This window comes from Marmota monax, unplaced genomic scaffold, assembly GCF_021218885.2.
Source record: "Marmota monax isolate L192 unplaced genomic scaffold, Marmota_monax_Labrador192_F-V1.1 WCK01_AAM20220418_F8-fsc00154, whole genome shotgun sequence".
NCBI classification, from domain to species: domain Eukaryota; kingdom Metazoa; phylum Chordata; class Mammalia; order Rodentia; family Sciuridae; genus Marmota; species Marmota monax.
This window is the reverse complement of record NW_026691933.1, coordinates 3,934,038-3,955,342: the sequence shown is the minus strand read 5'-3', so window position 1 is coordinate 3,955,342 and position 21,305 is coordinate 3,934,038. Positions and strand designations below refer to the sequence as shown.

Genomic DNA, 21,305 nt, shown 5'->3' with positions numbered 1-21,305 from the left:
ATCTTCCGCTCATCTGACGAGAACCGTTCCCTCGCTTTTCACTGGCCTCTGTGCACCGACCTCCGTGCACCAGCTCAGGCGCAGCGCCTTGGGGCGGGTCCCAGTCACCCACACCTGCCCCCAGGGGCGGAGCGCAGCGGCGACAGCGTGGCCCCAGCCTCCGCCGCCGGTCGCGCTAGCCCCGCCGCTTGCGGACCTGCCCCCCATTCCCGCCCCCGTGCACCTCCACTCCGTGGTTCCTGCCCTCCCTTCCTCTCCACGCGGTCTGTCTGTCCGTCTCTCCGCCCGCCAGAGCCGCGGCGCCTCGCACTTCTGACTCTAGTCTCTGCTGTGCTCGTCGCCGCCGCCACCGCCGCTGCCGCCTCTGCCGCCGGGATCTGGAGCCCCGCGCCATGGAACCGGCCTCGGGCAGCGAGCGCCGCAGCCCCTCGGGCCCGGCAGTCCCGCCGCCGCCGCGGGGCCCAACGCCTTTGGTTGCCGCCCCCAGCCCGGGCCAGCTGAGCAACCCTGCGCGCGAGCCTCAGCACCCCGAGGAGGAGCGGCAGCCGCGGATCAGCGAAAGCGGCCAGTTCAGCGACGGACTGGAGGATCGAGGTGAGCGGGCACCGCCCAGGGCCTCCCGGACCGCTACCCTGCACCGGGCTCCTTTGATGGGGAGCGTGCTCAGGGCCTGCCTCTCCCTACTCGTGGGTTGAACCCGGGCGGGCGCCTCGGAGCGTGCAGGGGCACGGAACCAGGACTTCCCTGGAAAGGCGCGGAGAGCTGAGGGCTGCATCCCCACCTCCGCGGCCCGTGCTGCCTCGGTAGCGGCTCCTTTTTGCAACCCTGAGAAGCCGGCTGCAGGCCCACCTCGCCTGGGCCAGCTCCCTCCTCTAAACCAACCCCAGCCCCTCCGACGCCCGCTGGAAAAGTTTGCTGTAGCCGGTTTCTTTCTCGCATTCTTTTTTCTTTTTGCCTTCGTCGTTGAGCGCTCCCGGGGGACTGCTGGCCCCGCTTATCTCGGAGGGACCTGGGTTCCTTACGTCCCCTTTCCAGATCCTTATCCTGTCCCCGCCGGCTACCCGGGAAAACTTCCCCCTGCGGATTTGGCCTGGAGGTGTTTTCTCGGTGACCGCCGGGACTAGGGAAGCGAATCTCGGCCAGGACTGCCATTGGACTCCCGCGCCCTCACCCGGACCCGGGTTTCCGCAGTCAGCCCTGCTGTGTGGAGAGGGGGCAGAGGGTTGGGATATTTGCGGGGGTTTGGGTCACTAACCTCATCTGAATGGATGCCATCGAAACCTGCTAATTCCCCAGAGCGCCTCTTCAGCCCTTTCAGAATCCTTCCCTTCACTGGCCTTACACTCCGCAAACACCCTGAGAGGCCGAACTCTACCTCTGACCTACAACCAATGTCCTTTTTGAGTTGCCCGCATGGAACGCGAGGACTCTCCTGTTCATTCCCGCGTTTCTTTCGTCTTCCTCCATCCCTTTTTCGTTTCCTTCGACTTGGATTCCTTGCGGAGAATGTCCAGCTCTTGGCCGCGTTTACACCTTTTCTGTTTCTTGCTGCTTTCAAATTGGACCCCTTGAAAAGAATCAATGGTTAAACCGCAGTGGCCGAAATCGGATCCTTGCAGCCAGGCCCTCCATGGGGAGCCAGCGCTTTGCACCTCCACCCCCTTTTCTTGGAAGCTTTATTTTGTCGGCTCTGGAGGGTTTATATATTTTAGTCTTAGCAGGTTTCTGTCCTATTCTTAGTATCTCCTGTACATTTTTATTCCGTTTCGTGTTGGGATGCACGATCTTTCTCCGTTAGAAATTCTAAACTATAGCATGTAAAATAGTGACATGGAAACAGTGATTCCTGTGGAATCGCTAGAGATGCTCTGCAGGAACTGGAGCTGCTCAGGTTGCAATGGGTTCTGCACCTAGATTGCGGTCTCTCCCCCTCTTCTCACAGAACTAGATATCCTTTGAGACCTGATGACTGACTGGTGAATTACCAGCGCCCAGCAAAACTTAACATTTTACCACAGGGTGTGTTAAATTACCTTTGCCCCTCTGTAATTAATAGTGTAGGATTTAATTTTTTTTTTATTTTGAAGAAACGCAAAAAAATCTGTGTTGAGCTTAATTTTGTAGCATGGTTGGTCATCTGTAAAAATGGCCTATTTCTGCCCACCCCACAAAATGATGGTGGGGAGAGTGGTAGGGTGAGTTAATATTTAGCATAATTTTGCAGCACATGCTCAAGTGTAAAAAGCCTTTCTGAATTTATTCTCAAGGTTATTTGCCAGTGGTCAACTGAATTTTATTTTCTATTATATTGTAGCCTGAAAGCATGCACTGTTCATAAACTATCACAGTGTGACAGCATTGCATATCACACACAGCCTCTCTGTTAGGATGAATCCTGTCCCCCCAAGAACCCAGTGCCGTGTGCCATTGAGAGCTAACTGAAAGTCAATGTGACATTCTTTTGTTTGACACACTCTGGACAGCAAAGAGTTAATGATAAGTGAGTCATTTCAGATAAATAAATCAGAAGATTGCCTGGGGAGGATTATTGTGATATTTTGTATTTGTGTTACTTTTTTTCATGTGGGGTTTCATCTTTCCAATATCAATTTTTGTTATCCCTTGGGAATGGTTCCAGTGCTGCTACCTTTTCCTAATGGTGAGAGGATTGGGGAAGAAGTCTAGGCAGTTGGTAGCTTTGTAGCTCTCAGCCCTGCCAGGCTGGCTTTCTTCTGGGCCTACATACCTATAGAATCTGAGGGGATGAATACTCTTGATGTGTACCTATATTTGGTATTCTCTTTTATCCTAACTTTCTTCTGAGCTATTTGGACCCTGTTGGGGACCACTTCACACTGAAATGAAAGCATTGCTTTATAATCTCTGTGTTGGAATTTTGGAGACATTTTGCCCTTGGAAGTGACACGGGCTAGTTCCTAGACACCTTGCCATCTCAGAATGTCAGTACTGTAGTGCCATTTGGTTGAGGGAACAAGAGCTCTGTGGTTTAAGACCTCAAAGGAATTAAACACACACACACACACACACACACACACACACACACAATAGGCCAAGTTTGTTTAAGACATTTCTCCCTCCCACTTTTAATGCTCAGTTTTCTCTCCATTAATGTTTTCCCATCATTCTGTCCCAAACTTTAGGGTGTGGTTTAACCAAAGAGTAATATATTTTATTATTTCTCATTAGCTTCCTATTTAATAAAAATTCCCCTTCCTGCAGATAATTAAAGTTTGATAGACTCTTAGAAGAAAGCAATGGGAACTAATTGATACCAGTATGACTTAAACCTCCCACTTATATTTGTATCCACCTCGACAAAGGAATATGTTCTTCATTAATAAAGGCCTATGCTTAGCATGAAGAGAACACCAAATTGCAAATATGTGAAATTTAAATGGAGTTTGAAATTCTGATGTGGAGGCCAAGCATGAGTAGGGAGAATCCAGCCCTGCTTGCTCTGCTGGCCCATTCAGCCTTGCCACACTAGCCGCCTTTTACCTCTGAAGACCTCTGAAGCACAGCTTCCTGAACACTTTAGGAATTCTCACCACATCCTTTTAACTTGTGAGTGCATATGCATCCAACATGGTGTCCAGGAACCTGAGTGAACCATTCACTTATGAGCCAGGTTGTTAAAGTTTTCATGTTCCACTTGTCTTTGAGTAGTACAAAGTTTTCCATTTTTGGTTTTGGCTACATTTTAAAGGGAAAAATAAACTGGAAATAAGGAAAACTTGGCCAGAAATGGGGGAAGTCTTTCCTCTTTTGGTTAGTGTTCCCATTGCAATTACTTCAATTAAAAACTTTTAAAAATCTTGTGGGGAACGCACACCAAGAATCAGATCTCGGGAGGGATCTCCAGACCTACTGATAAGAACACCCAACTGCCACCTTGGCAGGCAGTTCAGCCCATATCACTGTCATCTGAAACTCCATTCAGGGGATCACTGGCCTGGTGGGTGAGGTATTTGGATGGGTCCATATGTATGGTCCAATTAGGTATATTATTGAGTCCAATTTGCTTTGGAAGAAAAAAAATGTTATATGGCAGAATGGAAAACCCAGATCATGATTGTGCCTCTTGGAAAACTAAACTTGCTTTGAAAAGAAACCTTGTTTTTGCCCCCAGTGGATCAGCATCTTGAAATCATTCCTGTCCATATCCCTACCAAATGACCTGCTTATTTCAGTCAATACTTAAACATTACAGCTTTACTTCTCCTGAAAATCAATTGGCTTGGAGGAGAGGAAGATCTTTTCATCATTTGAGAAAAGGAAAAGAAATTACTGGGGTATGTGGGATTTGCTTATTTTAGGTTATGACTTCACCTGGAGACCAGGGTGTTTGTAGTTAACAATTAGAATGGGGTGTTTTTCCAGTAGCTAAGGAAGAAGAGACAAAGGGATATGCTGTCTTTTCATTTGTAATCACCTATACCTAGGGTGGAATTTGACAAGAGTGAAGGTTTGTCTTTTTCCCATCCAAGTGCATTTGTGAAGGAGGGTTTGGGGAGACCTTAACAGTGAGATGATGGCAATGGTGCTTATACTTACTGTTTGCATTCTTATCTACCTTTTGATCATACATAAGCCCGCAGGTTTCAATCACTTAAACATCCTCTGGGCTGTCATTAAGCAGCCTTTTCGACACTGCCGCTTGCTTTGCTGAGTGTTGATACTTGGGTCTGGGAAATAAATGGAACAGAGAAGAAATGTTAGCAGGGTCCTTGGTATAATTTTTGAACAGGATGTGGTTTTGGGCAATATTTGGGCTCAGAAAAATGATGCCCCAAATATGGCACTTTGGCATGCTGAGTCCTCTGAACTGAAGGACCCTTAGAAGCAAAATGTCTTCTGACCATCTCCTGCCCTTCTTCCTTCTGTTTCCCCTTCTCTTCCAAGGCCGAATTCTTTTTTCTTTTTTTTCCCCAAGGCAGGTCACAGAAACTAGAGTCCTCTTCCCTAAACTCAGCCATAACACCAAGCAATATTACACTAATTTCTGCCTGCCACCTTTGCGTGTCACACATCACCTTTCTGTGTCACAGCTGATCATACTGAAATTCAATGTGGCTACAAGATGTACCTTGTCTTATGATAGCAGATCATAAGACCTTCATTCCAGAAGGGGTCCTGCCCCACACCCAAGAGGAAGAAATGCGATGTAGAGACACCAAGAAGAATCTGGACAGTCCTTGCTGAGTTTCCATACTCGGTTTACTACCATTAGCTCATACTATTTTGTGTAATCACATTACTTTATGGTTGTTTTTAAAACCTAATCTAAGCATAAAAATAGCTAGCTTTCCCCCAATCCTTGAGTCTTCTTTTCTGCAGGCTCCTATGTCATTTAGAACTCTGACTAAATATGTTTGTTATGATTTTTTTTTTATTCTCCTGTTAACCTGTCTTCTTGTGGGCAAGTAGGCCATGCCCTTTATCATAGGTAAGGAAAAGTCTCACACCCTTCCTGCCCCCATAGCAACTAAAGGCTTCATGTAATGGCTGGTCAGACATAAGAGGCGATGTGTGGGACTGATATATTTCACACTGTGATATTTTGCCAATGGGCCTGAGCTTTGGCTAACAATTCCTTCATTATTTGGAACTGGTGTGATAAGGTGCTCAATCTCTAAAAGGAATATTGTGGGTTGTTTAGCCAAGAATGGCATAAACAAGCTTGTGCTTGGGTAGAACACATAACTGAAAATTTGATTGTCTGTGTAACTAAGAGATGCCACTTATCACTTATTTCAAAGGAGAACAAAGAAATATAAATCAGGATCACACTGAGGATGTTTTAGTCTTTGACCCAAGGCAGGTGAAGCTTGGGCATTGCCTGGGGTTTGTCACAGATGTCTGTTGTTAAGGACTCTCAATGTGAAAAACAGGAGACAAAAATAAAATCTGTCTTACACATGGCCTACCTAAGAAGCTCCCTCCTTAATTTAAGTGGAACAGTTTTACTCCACTTAAACATTCTGAGAATTTTTTATGTGTTCTTGGTCCGAAGGAAGGAGGACAAAAAATGTGACATGTAATTTGGGTTGATGTTGGTTGTAGTTAAAGAAAAACAAATTGTGTATTTCCTTCTGTTAATTGTCAGAAGGTGTAGTGAGGGCTTTTGTAGTGCAGGATTCTTTGCTTTGGGTAAAACCAGTCCTCAAGATGGGACTGTGCTGTTGGGTCAGGGCAAATCAGTACCCACAGCCCAGGAGCCTGGATGATTGAATGTTGTACTGTTTTTCTGATAGAAGGACCTGGTTGGATGGAGCAGCATCTGCCTGAGACACATGAGTTGATGCAGGGGCAAGGAAATGGTCTGGTGTGATATCAGGGAGTGGTGGGGTCTGTGGAGTTTTTCTAAAGAGGACAGCTGCTATCACCTTGCAGAAAATACATGCCTCATATTGCAAATGCCTGTGATTTCTCAAGAGATGCCAGAATGCTTGATTTTTTCATGTGAAATCTCCTAATTGTGAAAACACAGTGTGGGCCAAACAAAACACATCTTGGCCCACGGGCTGTCAGTTTGCAATCTTTGGATAAGAAATTGTAGCTCTGGCTGTGGGTTTCTTAATAAGGAATCCTTTCTCCTTGTTTTTGTCAGGCTTACTAGAAAGCAGCACCCGGCTGAAACCTCATGAAGCTCAGAACTACAGAAAGAAGGCATTGTGGGTATCCTGGTTCTCCATTATTGTCACACTGGCCCTTGCAGTAGCTGCCTTCAGTGAGTATCAGGAGTCTGCTGATCAATACATGCTGGTGTTGCCTGTCTTATTCTCTAACCCTGTGGGATGCACTTTTGCTTTTACTTGACTGTTATTGATGAGTAAATTTTTTTTAGATGGTTGGATAGTCAGGGTACTTATAAATTAGTAAAATGGCTTCTCTTCTCTGCAGAGGGAAGAGGTATTATGAAAAAGAAATGGAAAGCAAAGTTGAGAGCCTTGGCTTTCATCGGTATGCTAGTTTGTGGAAGTAGATTCTGGCTGCCAGCTGAACAGTGAAAATATATATTCTCTTGGTGGACGCCTTTAGCTTGGACTGACATGTGACAAATAAATATCCTAGAGCTTTTGAGTCTAATGCAACAAGATGAGTGCAATATACCAGTGAGCCCTCTCCCTGCCCCCACCAATTATATCTTGCATAAAATTTGGAATAAGATCATATTACATTTTAATGAAAGAAAAAATAGGAGGGTCTTCTCTCAAGTTTTCAGTGGCCACAGAAATACAATCCTTTATTAAAATCAAGGAAAACTATGAAAATGGAACAATTTCTGCCTACAGATAATCTCATCTGGGGACTAGGAAGCCCTGTGGCATGTGTATTCTCAATCAACATTTGCAGCCTATGGAAATGTGCATGTGCTATTTGTTCTTATTAATCATGTGATGATTCACAAACCCAAGTAGTGACAGCTACCGCTCAACCTTAGTAGAATCCATGCTTTCTGTTTTGTATTTTTTTTAATGATGGGGAGAAGAAGTATGTATTTTGTACATTTTATGATAAATTTATTACCTAATAAGATCTGTATTCTAAGTGATGAGCATCATACAAGGTGTCTCAGAGTAGGAGAAAAAAAGAATTGTGTCCATCAGAAACTATAGCTCTGTGTGTTGTTTAAAATTCTATTCTGTCAGATTGGATCTGCTGTTGAAAGGGATTGGCTCCCAAGAGGAAATATTAGAATTTGACCAAATGCTCCCTGCAAAACTAGACATATATTACTTGAAACAATTTATATTGAAAACATTGTATCTTGGCTCTAGAAAAGCCAAACATTTAGAAGCAGAGGGTAGTGCATTTCAGGAAATTTCAGTGAGCCAGAAATTTAATCAAGAGGAATTCTGATTCCTGAAAACAGCCACTCCTTCCCCTTTCCTCCCTTTAAATAAAAATACTAAACAAGAATAACAAGCTGATTGATGTCCCTGGAGGGTAATTTGGTTGTGGTGGCTGGTAGGGAGCTCTGGATCAGACATCATAATTTACATATGTAAAGGAAGAGGAATGGAATGAAGGGAGGTGATTTACAGATGAAATAATAGTTACTCAGACTTGTGCATGTGCCCAGTAGAGCTGTTATTACTTGTGTGGGTGTTTGAATGAAGACCTAAGTGTGAAGAAATCAAAAGCAAGTCTTTCCTTGGGGAGAATATTGTTACATTTGATATACTTAAATCTCACAATAGAGAAAAATTATGAGGAAATTTTGTTTTCACTTGTTATACTTGATCAGTTGTGTTATCTTAAAAATGTTGGTCCATTTCCTTTAGGAAAAAAACTTGCATAATGACTACAGAGTTAGGATGTTGCTTTGGGCAAAGAGTTTCCTTTTCCTTTTCTTTAAACTTGATATCACCCCTCTGGTACAGCAAGTTTTTAAATCTCTAACTTCTTGCCTAGAAAATGTGGGCATTGGCATATAATATCATGAGCTGTGTTATTTTCTATAGTACATTTAAGTTGTCTTCAACTTCTGGTTTAGTTAAACCAAAAAATTTACAAGATAAAGTTTCCCCCCACTTGCACTACAAAGTAGCTTCACTGCATGAGCATGTGTGCAGGCGCGCGCGTGTGTGTGAGTGTGAGTGTGTATGATCTCTATGTTGTTAGAGTTGTTAGTTTCACTCTAGATTCCTAAATGTATTTGTAATGTGAAATATTTAAAATAATTTACTTGTTGATAGTTTTTTTTTGGTAATCCTTTTCATAGTTTAGAATGGAAAGAAAATAAATAGGGATTAAGCAATGTAACTGACTTTTGAAGTTATATTTGAGTCAGTGTCTAAAGGAAAATTCTACATTTCAGAAGTGACAATAAATATCTATGTTTTTTAAGTGTCCCAGAGGAGCCCCCCAATCTTTTATTTTCCAAGGGAATGGTTGACAGAGAGGTAGATGAAATGGAAAACTGGCTTGGTGAATCCCTGTCCTATCCAGTAAAATTATCAGGTTGAACCAACTAGCATTATTAAGAGAATTACTACGGATTACTGTAGGTGATGCTTTGGTGTGTCAGAAATATCTTTGGAGTGTGTGCTACTGTGGACGCACATACATGTGTGTATGTCATGTGTATGTGTGTGTGGCTGGTTGGGAGTGTTAATCATGATGAAGAGAAGTGGGTTGTATTTATGTTCATGGCTTCTTTCTACTGTTGGATGATAAAAAGTTGGGGGCATGCCCAGCGTCTATCTTTGCATGAAATCTATAGTCCAGACTATTAAATAAATGAATTGAGAGAGATATTAAAAATCTTTTTTAAAAACTTGTTTGGAAGGAAAATATTTCTTGGAAAATGATAAACTGTACCTAAATGTACATTTAGGTGCCAGGCTTAGGTCTCAGTTATAGTTTTTGAAGACATCCGGGTCATCCTGTGGAAATTATCTTGCTCAGGACAGTGTCTGGCAACTGCATCTACTCGGATCAGTGGGATTTGTTATTTTACCTACTGGATTGCCACTTTCTATTTATTTGTAAATGTTTTTAGTATGCTGTGTTTCCTCAATTAATAATTACTAAAAGACCTATTGCTAGTTAATTTGTGATAAATCATTTGAAAAATTAGGAGGACTTTCAAAGTTTGTGACTCGAAAGTGCATTGAATGATATGTGAACTATTTTTGATAAGCCTTGGTAATACAGTGATTTTGGCCTATTTGAATGCTGATATAAAACCAGATGGTAATGCATCTTAGAATATTTCAGACAGGGCCTAGTTTGGTTTTAAAATTGATTCTGTTTATAATCGGCAGGCAGCATGGAAAATGGCAATCCTGTTATGAACAACTGTGGAAAAATATCTGTTTTAATAATGAGGCTAGAGAGAGAACAGAAGTTCAGTTTCAAAACTCAGGGTTTTGACATTATTGATGTCTTTATTAGAATGATTGAGGGAAATATATTCTGATTCAATTTTTGAGGTTTGAGTACAAGTTAATTTTTAGGCACTCAGTGCTTGTTCTGTGGGAAATGAAGATATATTTGAAATATTCTCAGGGGAATGCTTTTCTAAAATACATAGCTCCATTAAAGAAAAGCACTCTAGACCAAAATCATCTCAGAAAAACCCACTCAAAAATTGAGTGCATCAGTGGATTTAAGAATTAGAAAAAAAAAATCTTTGAAAGGTGTGATTTTCTTTTTATATGTGGGGATATAAAATAATTTATTCAATTTTAGCATAAATTCTTAACCTTTAAAAATGATAGAATAATGTGCACTTATTCTAAAATGTGAGGCCAAGAGTTGACATATGGATAAAATGAAATTACGTTTCTTTTTCATACATGCAGCAAAAAATGCCTGGCAATTTTCCAAAGGGTTCTTTCACCTGGCAGACACATTGTCAGGTATAAAAAGGCCCAGGACCTTCTGGGGTCTTTCTGAGACCCCAAGAGTAACATCTGAATATAGTTATAGTGGACTTAAACCTGACCTGACATTTGGCCCTCTCTTTTGGGGACCATTTACTTCTTGTCAGGACTGCAGCCCATGTCCTTTGATACAGCTCTGCATCTCCAGGGTCTCACATCATGAATTCCTCCTCAAAGAGGCCTCCCCATCCATGTGGCCTCATCCCTCAGAGTGATTTTGATCTATTACACTGCCTGTTTTCTTCCTCATAGTCCTTCCCTTTCTGTTCCTTCCTCCATTTGGTAATGAAGTTTGTGAAGCCCCCCTGGTCTCTTATGCCTGAGAGCTTCTACCTCTGAAATACTGCCATGAACCAAAGACTTAAGTCTGCAGCATAAATTCTGCTTGTAGAATGATCCTTTGTGTTGTTTGCTGGTCTCATATTTACTGTTTATTTAGAAAAGCAGTGTATACATGTGATAAAAACCTCACAAGACCATGGATACTTGGTGCTCATCTCTGTCTCTCAGTTTCTGCTCCCCACAGACAGCCTTTCTCATCAGTGCCTTGTGGGGTCTGCAAGACATTTTCTATAAACACCAAAGACCAGGTGTAATTCCTATATATACCTTCTAGTTTTTCCTACTGTTAGATATAGTATCCTTTAAAAAAAATCTTTCTTAGTTGCACATGTACACAATACCTTTATTTTGTTCATTTGTTTTTATGTGGTGCTGAGGATTGAACCCAGTGCATCACATGTGCAAAGTGAGTGTTCTACCACTGGGCTGCCACTCTAGTCCTAGATGTAGTATCTTATCTTTGCTGGTCTTTTAAACAGCCTGCGCTTCTTCACAAGTGACTGCTTTTGCTGTTTTGTATGAAGTGGAATGGAAGTGGAGAATCTTCAGGAATAACCTCCCCATGAATGTCTGCCTGCTGCTGCTGATCCGGGTGATGAGGCAGTGGGTTGGGGGATGTGGCCAGGAAGTTGTGAACCACATCCTGGTGATGTTTAGTGGGATAACTTGCTCCCTGTAAGTGTGTTCTTCGAATGATAACTATGGAGGCGGTTTCTGAGAGGTGGAAACCAGAGGGAGGACCAGGCAGAAATGAGGTTTGAGAACCTCACCATGAAAATTTTCTGCACCTCTGGGTTCCTTCTTTATACCCTTGTGGTCAAGTCATCAAAGATCCTGTGCTGGCCACCCTCTGTGCTGCTAGCTACTGACAGCACATCATGAAATGAGCAACAGTGTTGTTGTTGTTGTTATTATTATTATGGTGCTGGGGATTGAAGCAGTTGTTTTAGTCTGGCCCTTTGCTTCCTGTGAGGCCCATCATTATCTTTTATCTTGCCTGCTTCTTCCTGGTTGGACTCATCTCCTCCCATCCCCCCAACTTATGGCTACTCCAGCTCACACATGCATCTCGTGGTCCCCAAATATACACTCTGCTCTTTGCCCTTTTATTCATGCCTTCTCTTTCCTTGGTCTCAGACATCTTTGCTTCCTGACTCCCACCCTCATTTTCTAGGCAAATTTTACTTATTTCTCAAAATTAAGATGAAAGATCACCTCTTCCAAGAAGCCCCCTTTCCCTTATAGCCCCCACAGACACCATAGATTAGACACTTAATGCACAATACTTGGATTGTCTCAATATTGCTTTCTGTACTAATATACACTCCTCAGTGCTGGGGCCTCTGCCTTCTGTCAGTGTTCTCAGTCCTAATACAGTTGGCCTGCAGATATTGCCCAGAATGGAGTCAATTTTGATGAATTCCTCAGCTACCATGGGTGCATCAGGTTGAGGACTGATGTTTGCAAATAGAGGTGACAGACAAAGGAATAGCAGCTTTCTCAGGTGAGTGGAAGCAAAGAGGGAAACTGCAAGATGGAATTTTCAGCTTTGTAAATGGCTAGGTTGCAGGAACTCCTTCTCTCTCCTTTCTGCTCCCTACTGGCTCCCTGGTGTTTCCCTCTCCCTTCACTGCCACTTGGACTGAAAGATCCAGGCTTCCATTAACAGGGTCTCGCCTGCCTGCCTCTGTTGGAGCACATCTTCCCTAGTCTCCAAGCTCACAAAGAGCTGCTGTTTCCAGCCAGGAGTGGAGGCGTGGTCTCAGCAGCTGCCTGCATGTTCTGCCTCCTTTCTTGTTGCATTCTGCACACAGCGTCTAATTAAAAATGTGGCCAGGGCACATTAGCAGGAGGGTGTCCTTGCCTCACAGCCATGGTGGGGGCATAGGGGAGCTGGGTGACAAACCTGGCTAGATTCCACGTGGGGCATACTGCCTTTTTGTTTGGGTCCAAAGGGGTGGAGGCTTCTTGGGAGATCTGTGAGGTCTTTCCCTTTTGCCTCTCAGTCTCTTTCCAATCATATTTATGAGCCAGTTGAATGAGAAGGGGTTTTCTGGTCTGCTCCTGTGCTAAACTGTGATTTGATCCTCTGGGTACTGCCTTTGTAAGGTGAATGTCTGCAGGAGGTCCTCCTGGACAGGAGGTTACTTTGCTGGGTCCTGTGCCTTGTTCTGAGATATAGGAGCACTGAGATTTGGAAGGAGCAGATGAAGTCAGAGGAGAGGAGAGAACCTTCTTTCATTCCAATAAAATAAGCTGTTTCTCATTTCCACCTTTCTCCATGCCTGACACCCATCCCTCCTTCCAGCGGGGGAACATATTCATCCAATCATTAGTGATTACCACTGCCTGTCTGTGAAGAACACTCTTCTTGTGTGACATCCACACAGGATGTCAAGAATTTGAACAGTCTGTCCCCTTGAAGAACTTGGGTCTAAGTGGGCAGGTGATGACCAGGCAGCAGGGTAGGACAATAAATCCAGACCTCCTACATTGGTTGTACAGGGGTGCTCAGGAGAGGGCATCACTGATCTTGTACAGATTTGTCTACCACCCCCAGCAGCTACCCAACCTTCCAAAGGATAGAAAGTGAATTGGCGCTATCTGTGTAGAAGCTAAGGCTGCCCTGGGGTGGGAGGAGTGGGGAAAGATTGCTGGTCCCAGTAAGAGGAGCTTGGGTTATGATGTCCATATGGCTGCTTTAGTGTGCCCAGGCGGCAGCAGCAAAGTACCACAAATTCAGTGACTTTAACAACAGAAATTATTTTCTCATAATTCTGGAGGCCAGAAGTTGGAGATCAAGGTGTCCGTGGGGTTGGTTCCTTTTGAGCCTCTTTGCGTGACTCATAGCTGTTTGTCCTCTCTCCATGTCTTCACGCCATCTTCCCTGTGTGTATGTGCCCTAATTTCTTCTTTCTCTAAAGGCACCAGTCATGTTGGATTAGGGCCCACTGTCATGACTTCATTTTAAATTATTCACCTCCTTAAAGACCCTGTCTCCAAATACAGACAACATTCTGCAGTACCGGAGTTTAGAGTTTCAGCATATGAATTTTGGGGAAGATAGTTTTAGCCCATAGCAATATCTTTGCCCAGCACCAGGCAGTTGGAGGAAGCTAAGATCCCAGAGTAAAGTAAATTCCTTAAAAAAACAAACAAACAAAAAAACATCACTTTCAATGAAAGGTCAGACTGAAATAAACACATGCACCAGCCCAGGAGGACAGTGAGGAAGCTCTCTGTTTAATAGCTCTGTGTGAGGTGCAGATGAGGTGGGGGTATGGGGCTTTTCACTAGATAACCATGAGGCAGAACTCATATAAATTTATGGTTGGAATTTTCTAAGGTGGATTCCTTGGGAAATAAACCTGGAGACTCTGAGATGTACTGGAGGAGGTTTATTGGGGGTGGGATCTAAGGGCTGAGAGGAACTCTTATACGCTTGGGGGCTGGGGCTGTAGCTCAGGGGTAGAGTGCTTGCCTAGCATGTGAGAGGCACTGAGTTTGATTCTCAGCACCTCATAAAAACAAACAAATAAAATAAACGTATTATAACCATCTACAACTTTTTAAAAAAGTAAAAAAGAATAACCCTTGGAAGGGAGCCGGGAGCAGGAGGACAGAGGGAAGAGTTGAACTGCAATGCTGTTGCCTTGGAGCTCATCCTGTAGGGACTTGCAAGCTGGGATGCTCCTCTGGAGATGTCCAATGGATGCCAGGAGATCAGACTGGTCCTAGGTATAGGCTGCTCCAGGGACAGGTATAACCTTGGGAGGCAACTTCCTTTAGTAGAGGACTGTTCCACGTTCCAAGAGAGGGATGCAGTTGTCACAGCACTCACTCCGGGCAGCTGAGGGAATGAGTGCCTACACCTTGAAGAAGGGTCAGGGAGACATGTCAAAGCATTCACTCCAGGTTTTTTTTTTTCCCTTAAAGATCCCCCTGGAAAGTGTGAATCAGGCGGTATAGCGATACCAGACTTCAAACTATACTACAGAGCAATAGTAACAAAAACAGCATGGTACTGGTACCAAAACAGGCGGGTGGACCAATGTTACAGAATAGAGGACACAGAAACCAATCCACAAAACTACAACTACCTTATATTTGATAAAGGGGCTAAAAGCATGAAATGGAGGAAGGATAGCATCTTCAACAAATGGTGCTGGGAAAACTGGAAATCCATATGCAACAAAATGAAACTGAATCCCTTTCTCTCGCCATGCACAAAAGATAATTCAAAATGGATCAAGGAGCTTGATATCAAATCAGAGACACGCCGTCTGATAGAAGAAAAAGTTGGCTACGATCTACATACTGTGGGGTCGGGCTCCAAATTCCTCAATAGGACACCCATAGCACAAAAGTTAATAACTAGAATCAACAAATGGGACTTACTCAAACTAAAAAGTTTTTTCTCAGCAAAAGATACAATAAGAGAGGTAAATAGAGAGCCTACATCCTGGGAACAAATCTTTACTCCTCACACTTCAGATAGAGCCCTAATATCCAGAGTATACAAAGAACTCAAAAAATTAGACAATAAGAGAACAAACAACCCAATCAACAAATGGGCCAAGGACCTGAACAGACACTTCTCAGAGGAGGACATACAATCAATCAACAAGTACATGAAAAAATGCTCACCATCTCTAGCAGTCAGAGAAATGCAAATCAAAACCACCCTAAGATACCATCTCACTCCAGTAAGATTGGCAGCCATTATGAAGTCAAACAACAACAAGTGCTGGCGAGGATGTGGGGAAAAGGGTACACTTGTACATTGCTGGTGGGACTGCAAATTGGTGCAGCCAATTTGGAAAGCAGTATGGAGATTTCTTGGAAAGCTGGGAATGGAGCCACCATTTGACCCAGCTATTCCCCTTCTCGGTCTATTCCCTAAAGACCTAAAAAGAGCATGCTACAGGGACACTGCTACATCGATGTTCATAGCAGCACAATTCACAATAGCTAGACTGTGGAACCAACCTAGATGCCCTTCAATGGATGAATGGATAAAAAAAATGTGGCATTTATACACAATGGAGTATTACTCTGCATTAAAAAATGACAAAATCATAGAATTTACAGGGAAATGGATGGCATTAGAGCAGATTATGCTAAGTGAAGCTAGCCAATCCCTAAAAAACAAATGCCAAATGTCTTCTTTGATATAAGGAGAGTAACTAAGAACAGAGTATGGTCGAAGAGCATGAGAAGAAGATTAACATTAAACAGGGATGAGAGGTGGGAGGGAAAGGGAGAGAGAAGGGAAAATGCATGGAAATGGAAGCAGACCCTCAGAGTTATACAAAAGTACATACAAGAGGAAGTGAGGGGAAGGGGAAAAATAATATAAGGGGGACAAACGAATGTCAGTAGAGGGAGCAGAGAGAGAAGAGGGGAGGGGAGGGGAGGGGAGGGGAGGGGAGGGGGGATAGTAGAGGATAGGAAAGGCAGCAGAATACAACAGACACTAGTATGGCAATATGTAAATCAATGGATGTGTAACTGATGTGATTCTGCAATCTGTATATGGGGTAAAAATGGGAGCTCATAACCCACTTGAATCAAATTGTGAAATATGATATATCAAGAACTATGTAATGTTTTGAACAGCCAACAATAAAAAATTAAAAAAAAAAAAAAGATCCCCCTGGAACCCCAGAGCTGGGAATGGAACCCAATGTCTCATTCATGCTAGGCAAGCGCTCTACCCCAGCACATTCTAGGTTTTTACACTCTATTTTACCCAGAAACCCATAATGCTATCTCAGTTAATGTTGTTGAGCTATTAACATGGATGTGGTCCTAAGTTGTAAATACAACTGGAACATGTGAAAGAAGCAGGTGCAGAACAGTGACCAAAGGCCTGCAGGTGTTCCACAGATGTAACCACACCAAAGATAAGCTCACAAGCCAATATTAGAGGGTTCCCAGGAAAAGGGTCTCCCATGATTGAGAGCCATATAAACAGCATGATGAGAAGTGAATTCCAGATGAGAGAATTGTCTGACAAAATCTGAAAATAAGTATGTTTAATATGATAGACAATTAAAATGAATCAAGCATACTAAAGAAGACTGAACAGAGCAATGGGAAAATAATCAATGTATTTTTGATATTTTTATTGAGGTTTAATCTGGATGTAGTCACAAAAAAAATTAAGAACTATAACAATCTCTATTCTTTCTCCTGTTTCCCTCTAGTCCTTTTACTAGAAACCACTTTACTTATGTAGTTAATTCTTTGTTTACTTGTATGTGTACAATAACAGGCTACTAATGCTAATTCTTGATTCTTTTTTCAAGGTTAAACATTATTTGTTGGCTTCCTAAGATGAAAGAAGGTGATTTATTGTTTTATTCTCCTGGACCCACACAATCACACTGATTTTATGAAGTTATTTCCATGCAAAATAACTATTTTTTTTTCATTATTATGACTTCTACTCATTGAGCCATCAGTGGAGCATGATTACTTCTTTCTTGCACAGTTTTGTTTTTTTTTTTTTACTCTGGATTTAATATGTTTATTCCTGTGTTTACTTTTCTGTGTATTTATTTCTTGTTAAGCTCTATTTCTTATTTTCTGTTCTAATCTCAACTTCTCTGAGATACTTACAGACGCACAGATAATTCCACTTGTTTCTTCTTGCAGAATGATCCTTTGGATCCGTTTGAGTACTGCTGATCCACTCTGGTTGCCCTTTCTACTGCACAGCTGTATCCTTGCATCTCTCTTTACTATGTTTTTTTAGGATTTACCTTTATTTTTCTTTCTTGTTGGGCTGCCGTTTTGCTGGATACCAGGTTTTTCTCTTCGGTTCGCTCTCGATGGTGGGGGGCGGACATATCTTCTCTTAGCTCCCTAGGAACAGGCCCATGGGAAGTGTAACTTTCAAGCTGTGCAAGGCCTGAAATGTCTTTAAAAATCCTGACATTTGATTAATGGCTGGATAAAAAATTCTCGGGAAGGAAATAATAGTCCTTACGAGGTCTGAAGGTTTTACTCCATTTTCCTATAATTTCTAGTGTTGCTGTTTAAGTCCTAAACTATTCTGAATCCTAATCCTTTTCCTGGGCCTTGCTGTGCTGGGGATCCCTTTTATCTGTAAGTGCCCCTAGGTTCTATTTTTTTTCTTCCTATGAAATTTCCTCAACTCCTCTTGTTTTTCTATTGAGTTTTTAATTTTCACTATCAAGTTTTGTTTTTTCTTCAAATTGCATGAGTGTGCTCATTTAAAAAATTGTACATCTCTTATTATATGGATTTTTAAAATAGATGCTTTCTTATATTCTGGAAAGTTTTTGATTTTTTTTTAAAGAAACTTTTCTATTTCTTGCACTGTCTTCCTCTAAGACTTAGTTCTTGTTAGAAGATGAATCCTGTGAGTGGTGATCTTGAATATCTGCTTATATTAAAAGGGGTAGCTGGGTACAGTTGGGCATTCCTGTAATTCTAGTGACTCAGGAAGCTGAGGCAGGAGGACCATGAGTTCAAAACCAGCCTCAGCAACTTAGCAAGGCACTTAAGAACTCAGCGAGACCCTGTCTTTAAATAAAATACAAAAAAAGGGCTGGAGATGTGGCTCAGTGGTTAAGCACCCCTGGGTTCAATCTTGGGTATTGCCCCCACACAAAAAAGGGCAATTAAAATGCTGATAGGAGCTATGAGCTGTGGTTGGTGTCCACTGTAGGATGATGTAGTTGGTCTCTTTTGTTGGTAAATTCCATTTTGGTGCATCCAGTCCCTAATCTTGCGTTTCTTCTCTAAGTGTCTGGTAGGGGAATTGTGGCTGAGTGGGTATTGCCCTTCTGTAGAGAGTTGGGGAGGGAATCTTGAAAACTACAAAAAACTTTGGATTTTTAAAATCAGAGCATTTTAATTGTACATTGTATTTGGGTTCATTTTGACAAAATGATACATGTAAGGAATTTGATTTTGATCCCCATTTCCCCCCACTTTTCCTCCCCTTCTCCCTCCCCCCTTTTCCCTCATCTACTCTATTGATCTTCCTTTCACTCCTTCTTTATTTTCAATTGGTACATAAAGGTGTAATTCCCCTTGGTACATTTATATATGTTTACAACTTTATTTTGTTAAATTCATTCCATAATTTTCCCTTTCTTCCTCCTTCCCCCCTTGTTCTACTCCACTGATCTTTCTTATATATGTATGATAACTGATCCCCCCACTACCTTCTTTCTGTTATTTTGCTCTTGCTTCATATGAGAGAAAACATTCAATCCTTGATTTTCTGATTCTGGCTTATTTCACTTAGCATGATCTTCTCCATTTCCATCCATTTACTTGCAAATGCTGTTATTTCATTTTTCTTATGTCTGAATAAAAGTAGCATGTGTGTGTGTGTACGCGCACACACACACACAAAACATTTTCTTGAGCCATGCATCTATTGATGGGCATCTGAGTTGATAGCATAATTTTACTCTTCTGAATTGTGCTGCTATAAACATGGAAATGGATATATTTCTATAGTATGCTGATTTTAGTTCCTTTGGATAAATACTATGGAGTAGTATAACTGGGTCCTATGGTTGTACCATTTTTAGTTTTTTGAGGAATCTCCATACTGCTTTCCAGATGGTTGTACAACTTTGCAGACCTACCAACAATGTGTGAGTGTACCTTTTCCCCCCATAACCTCTCCAGCATTTATTATTATTCATGTTCTTGATCATTGCCATTCTGGCTGTAGTGAGATAAAATCTTAGTGTAGTTTTGATTGATTTTCATTTTCCTGATTGCTAGAGATGTTAAACATTTTTTCGTGAATTTGTTGGTCCTTTGCACTTCTTCTTTTGAAAAATTTCTGTTTGGACTGGGGTTGCGGCTCAGCGGTAGAATGCTCGTCTAGCACATGCAAGGCCCTGGGTTCGATCCTCAGCACCACATAAAAATAAATGCACAAAATAAAGGTATTGTGTACAACTAAAAAATAAATATTAAAAAAAAATTTAAAAATAATTCTGTTTAGTTCTTTTGCCCATTTATTGGTTCAGTTACTTGTTTTTTTGGGTGTAAAGATTTTTGAGTTTCTTTTTTCTGTATATTAATCTCCTGTAGGAAGAGTAGCTAGCAAAGATTTTTTTTTCCCATTCTGTAGGCTCTCTCTTTACTCTCTTAATCCTTTCATTTGCTTTTCTAAAGCTTTTTAATTTGATGGCATTCCACTTATTGATTTTTGGTTTTATTTTTTTGAGTTTTAGGTGTCTTGTTAAGGAAGTCAGTGCCAGCACCAATATGATGGAGTCTTGACCTTGTGTTTTATTCTTGCAGTTGCAAGGCTTCTGGTCTAATTCCTAAAGATTTTGATCCATTTTGATTTGACTTTTGTGCAGGGTGAGAGATAGGGATCTGGCTTCATTCTTCTACATAGGGGTATTCAGGTTTGGAAAACTTATTTTTAAAATAGACTTTGAACACTCTCCTCTTCTCTTTATTTTATTGTCTTACCAATTCCCCCCTTTTCTGGGTGTCCTCAGGTTTAAATGGGCTGCCTTTTTGCTTTCACACTGCTGTGTTAGGCATTTGCTTTCTGGAGTCTGTTAAACCAATTACCACTTGCCCATATGTTTTCTAGCTTCTAAAAATTGTTTTTGTTGCCTCTTTCATTTTTTTCCTAATTGGTTTGTCTTCTTAAAAAATTCCTGGTCTCCTAGTTTAGTGGGATGTTTAGAAGAAGCAAAAGTAAATGTGAGGAACCACCCTGCCATATTTCTCTGGAAGTGTCAGAGAACAGTTTGTAATGAAAAATATGCTAAGCGAACCAGAAACCAGAAGTAGCTAGTGAACCAAAATATAGAATGTATGACAAAGTGGTTCTTGTCTCTCATGTTTACTAGGAGACATGGAAGACAGGATAAGTTCCAATGTGAACAATTAAGAATTCCAAAAGCAGAAAGAGAGGAAACAGAAAATAGTCAATGTTTTAGAGGTATCTGAAACTGTTTGGGAACTGATGGGAGAGATTGAGGACATATGATTCAAACCATGGCAGAGAAAAAGAATTAGAGCACTTACCTTATTCAGTAGATGACAAAAGTGAAGTAAATGACACAGAAAAAAAGTATATACTCTGCAAAATAAAATGCAGGAACAAAACCAAACATTTCTTCAGTTACAGAAAGTATAAATGTGTTTCATAAACCAGGTAAAAGTTAGAGAAGGGGATTTGGGGGTGTAGCTCAGTGGTAGAGTGCTTGCCTAGCATGCATGAGATCCTGGATTTGAAGCCTTGGGGTTCAAGCCCCAGCAGTTTAAAAAAATAAAGATTAAATTAAATTAAATTAAAAAGTCTGAAACAGATACTAGTAAAAAGTTTTTGTAGCTATATACCAATCAAAGAAAAAAAAACAAATGAAGACCAAAAGCATTATTAGGCATAAAGAGTGGTACTATAGAAAAAAAAAAAGGTTCATTTTACTGAGAATATAAAACACTTGTCAATATCAAATAACAAATCTCAAAGCACCCAATCAAAAATGGATGGAATTCTAGGTAGAAATTGACAGGTCATAATTT

General features: G+C 41.7%; 1 protein-coding gene across 1 annotated transcript in view; it reads left to right on the top strand.

The window, feature by feature from the left end:
• Window positions 1–166: 166 nt before the first annotated feature.
• Window positions 167–21,305, top strand: part of Tmem163 (transmembrane protein 163) — a 216,491-nt gene continuing 195,352 nt past the window's right edge. Inside the window, exons 1-2 of the mRNA XM_046459043.2 lie at window positions 167–594; window positions 6,632–6,751. Coding sequence (XP_046314999.1) covers window positions 393–594; window positions 6,632–6,751 — 322 coding nt within the window. The 5' untranslated portion in view covers window positions 167–392. The remainder of the gene's footprint in view (window positions 595–6,631; window positions 6,752–21,305) is intronic.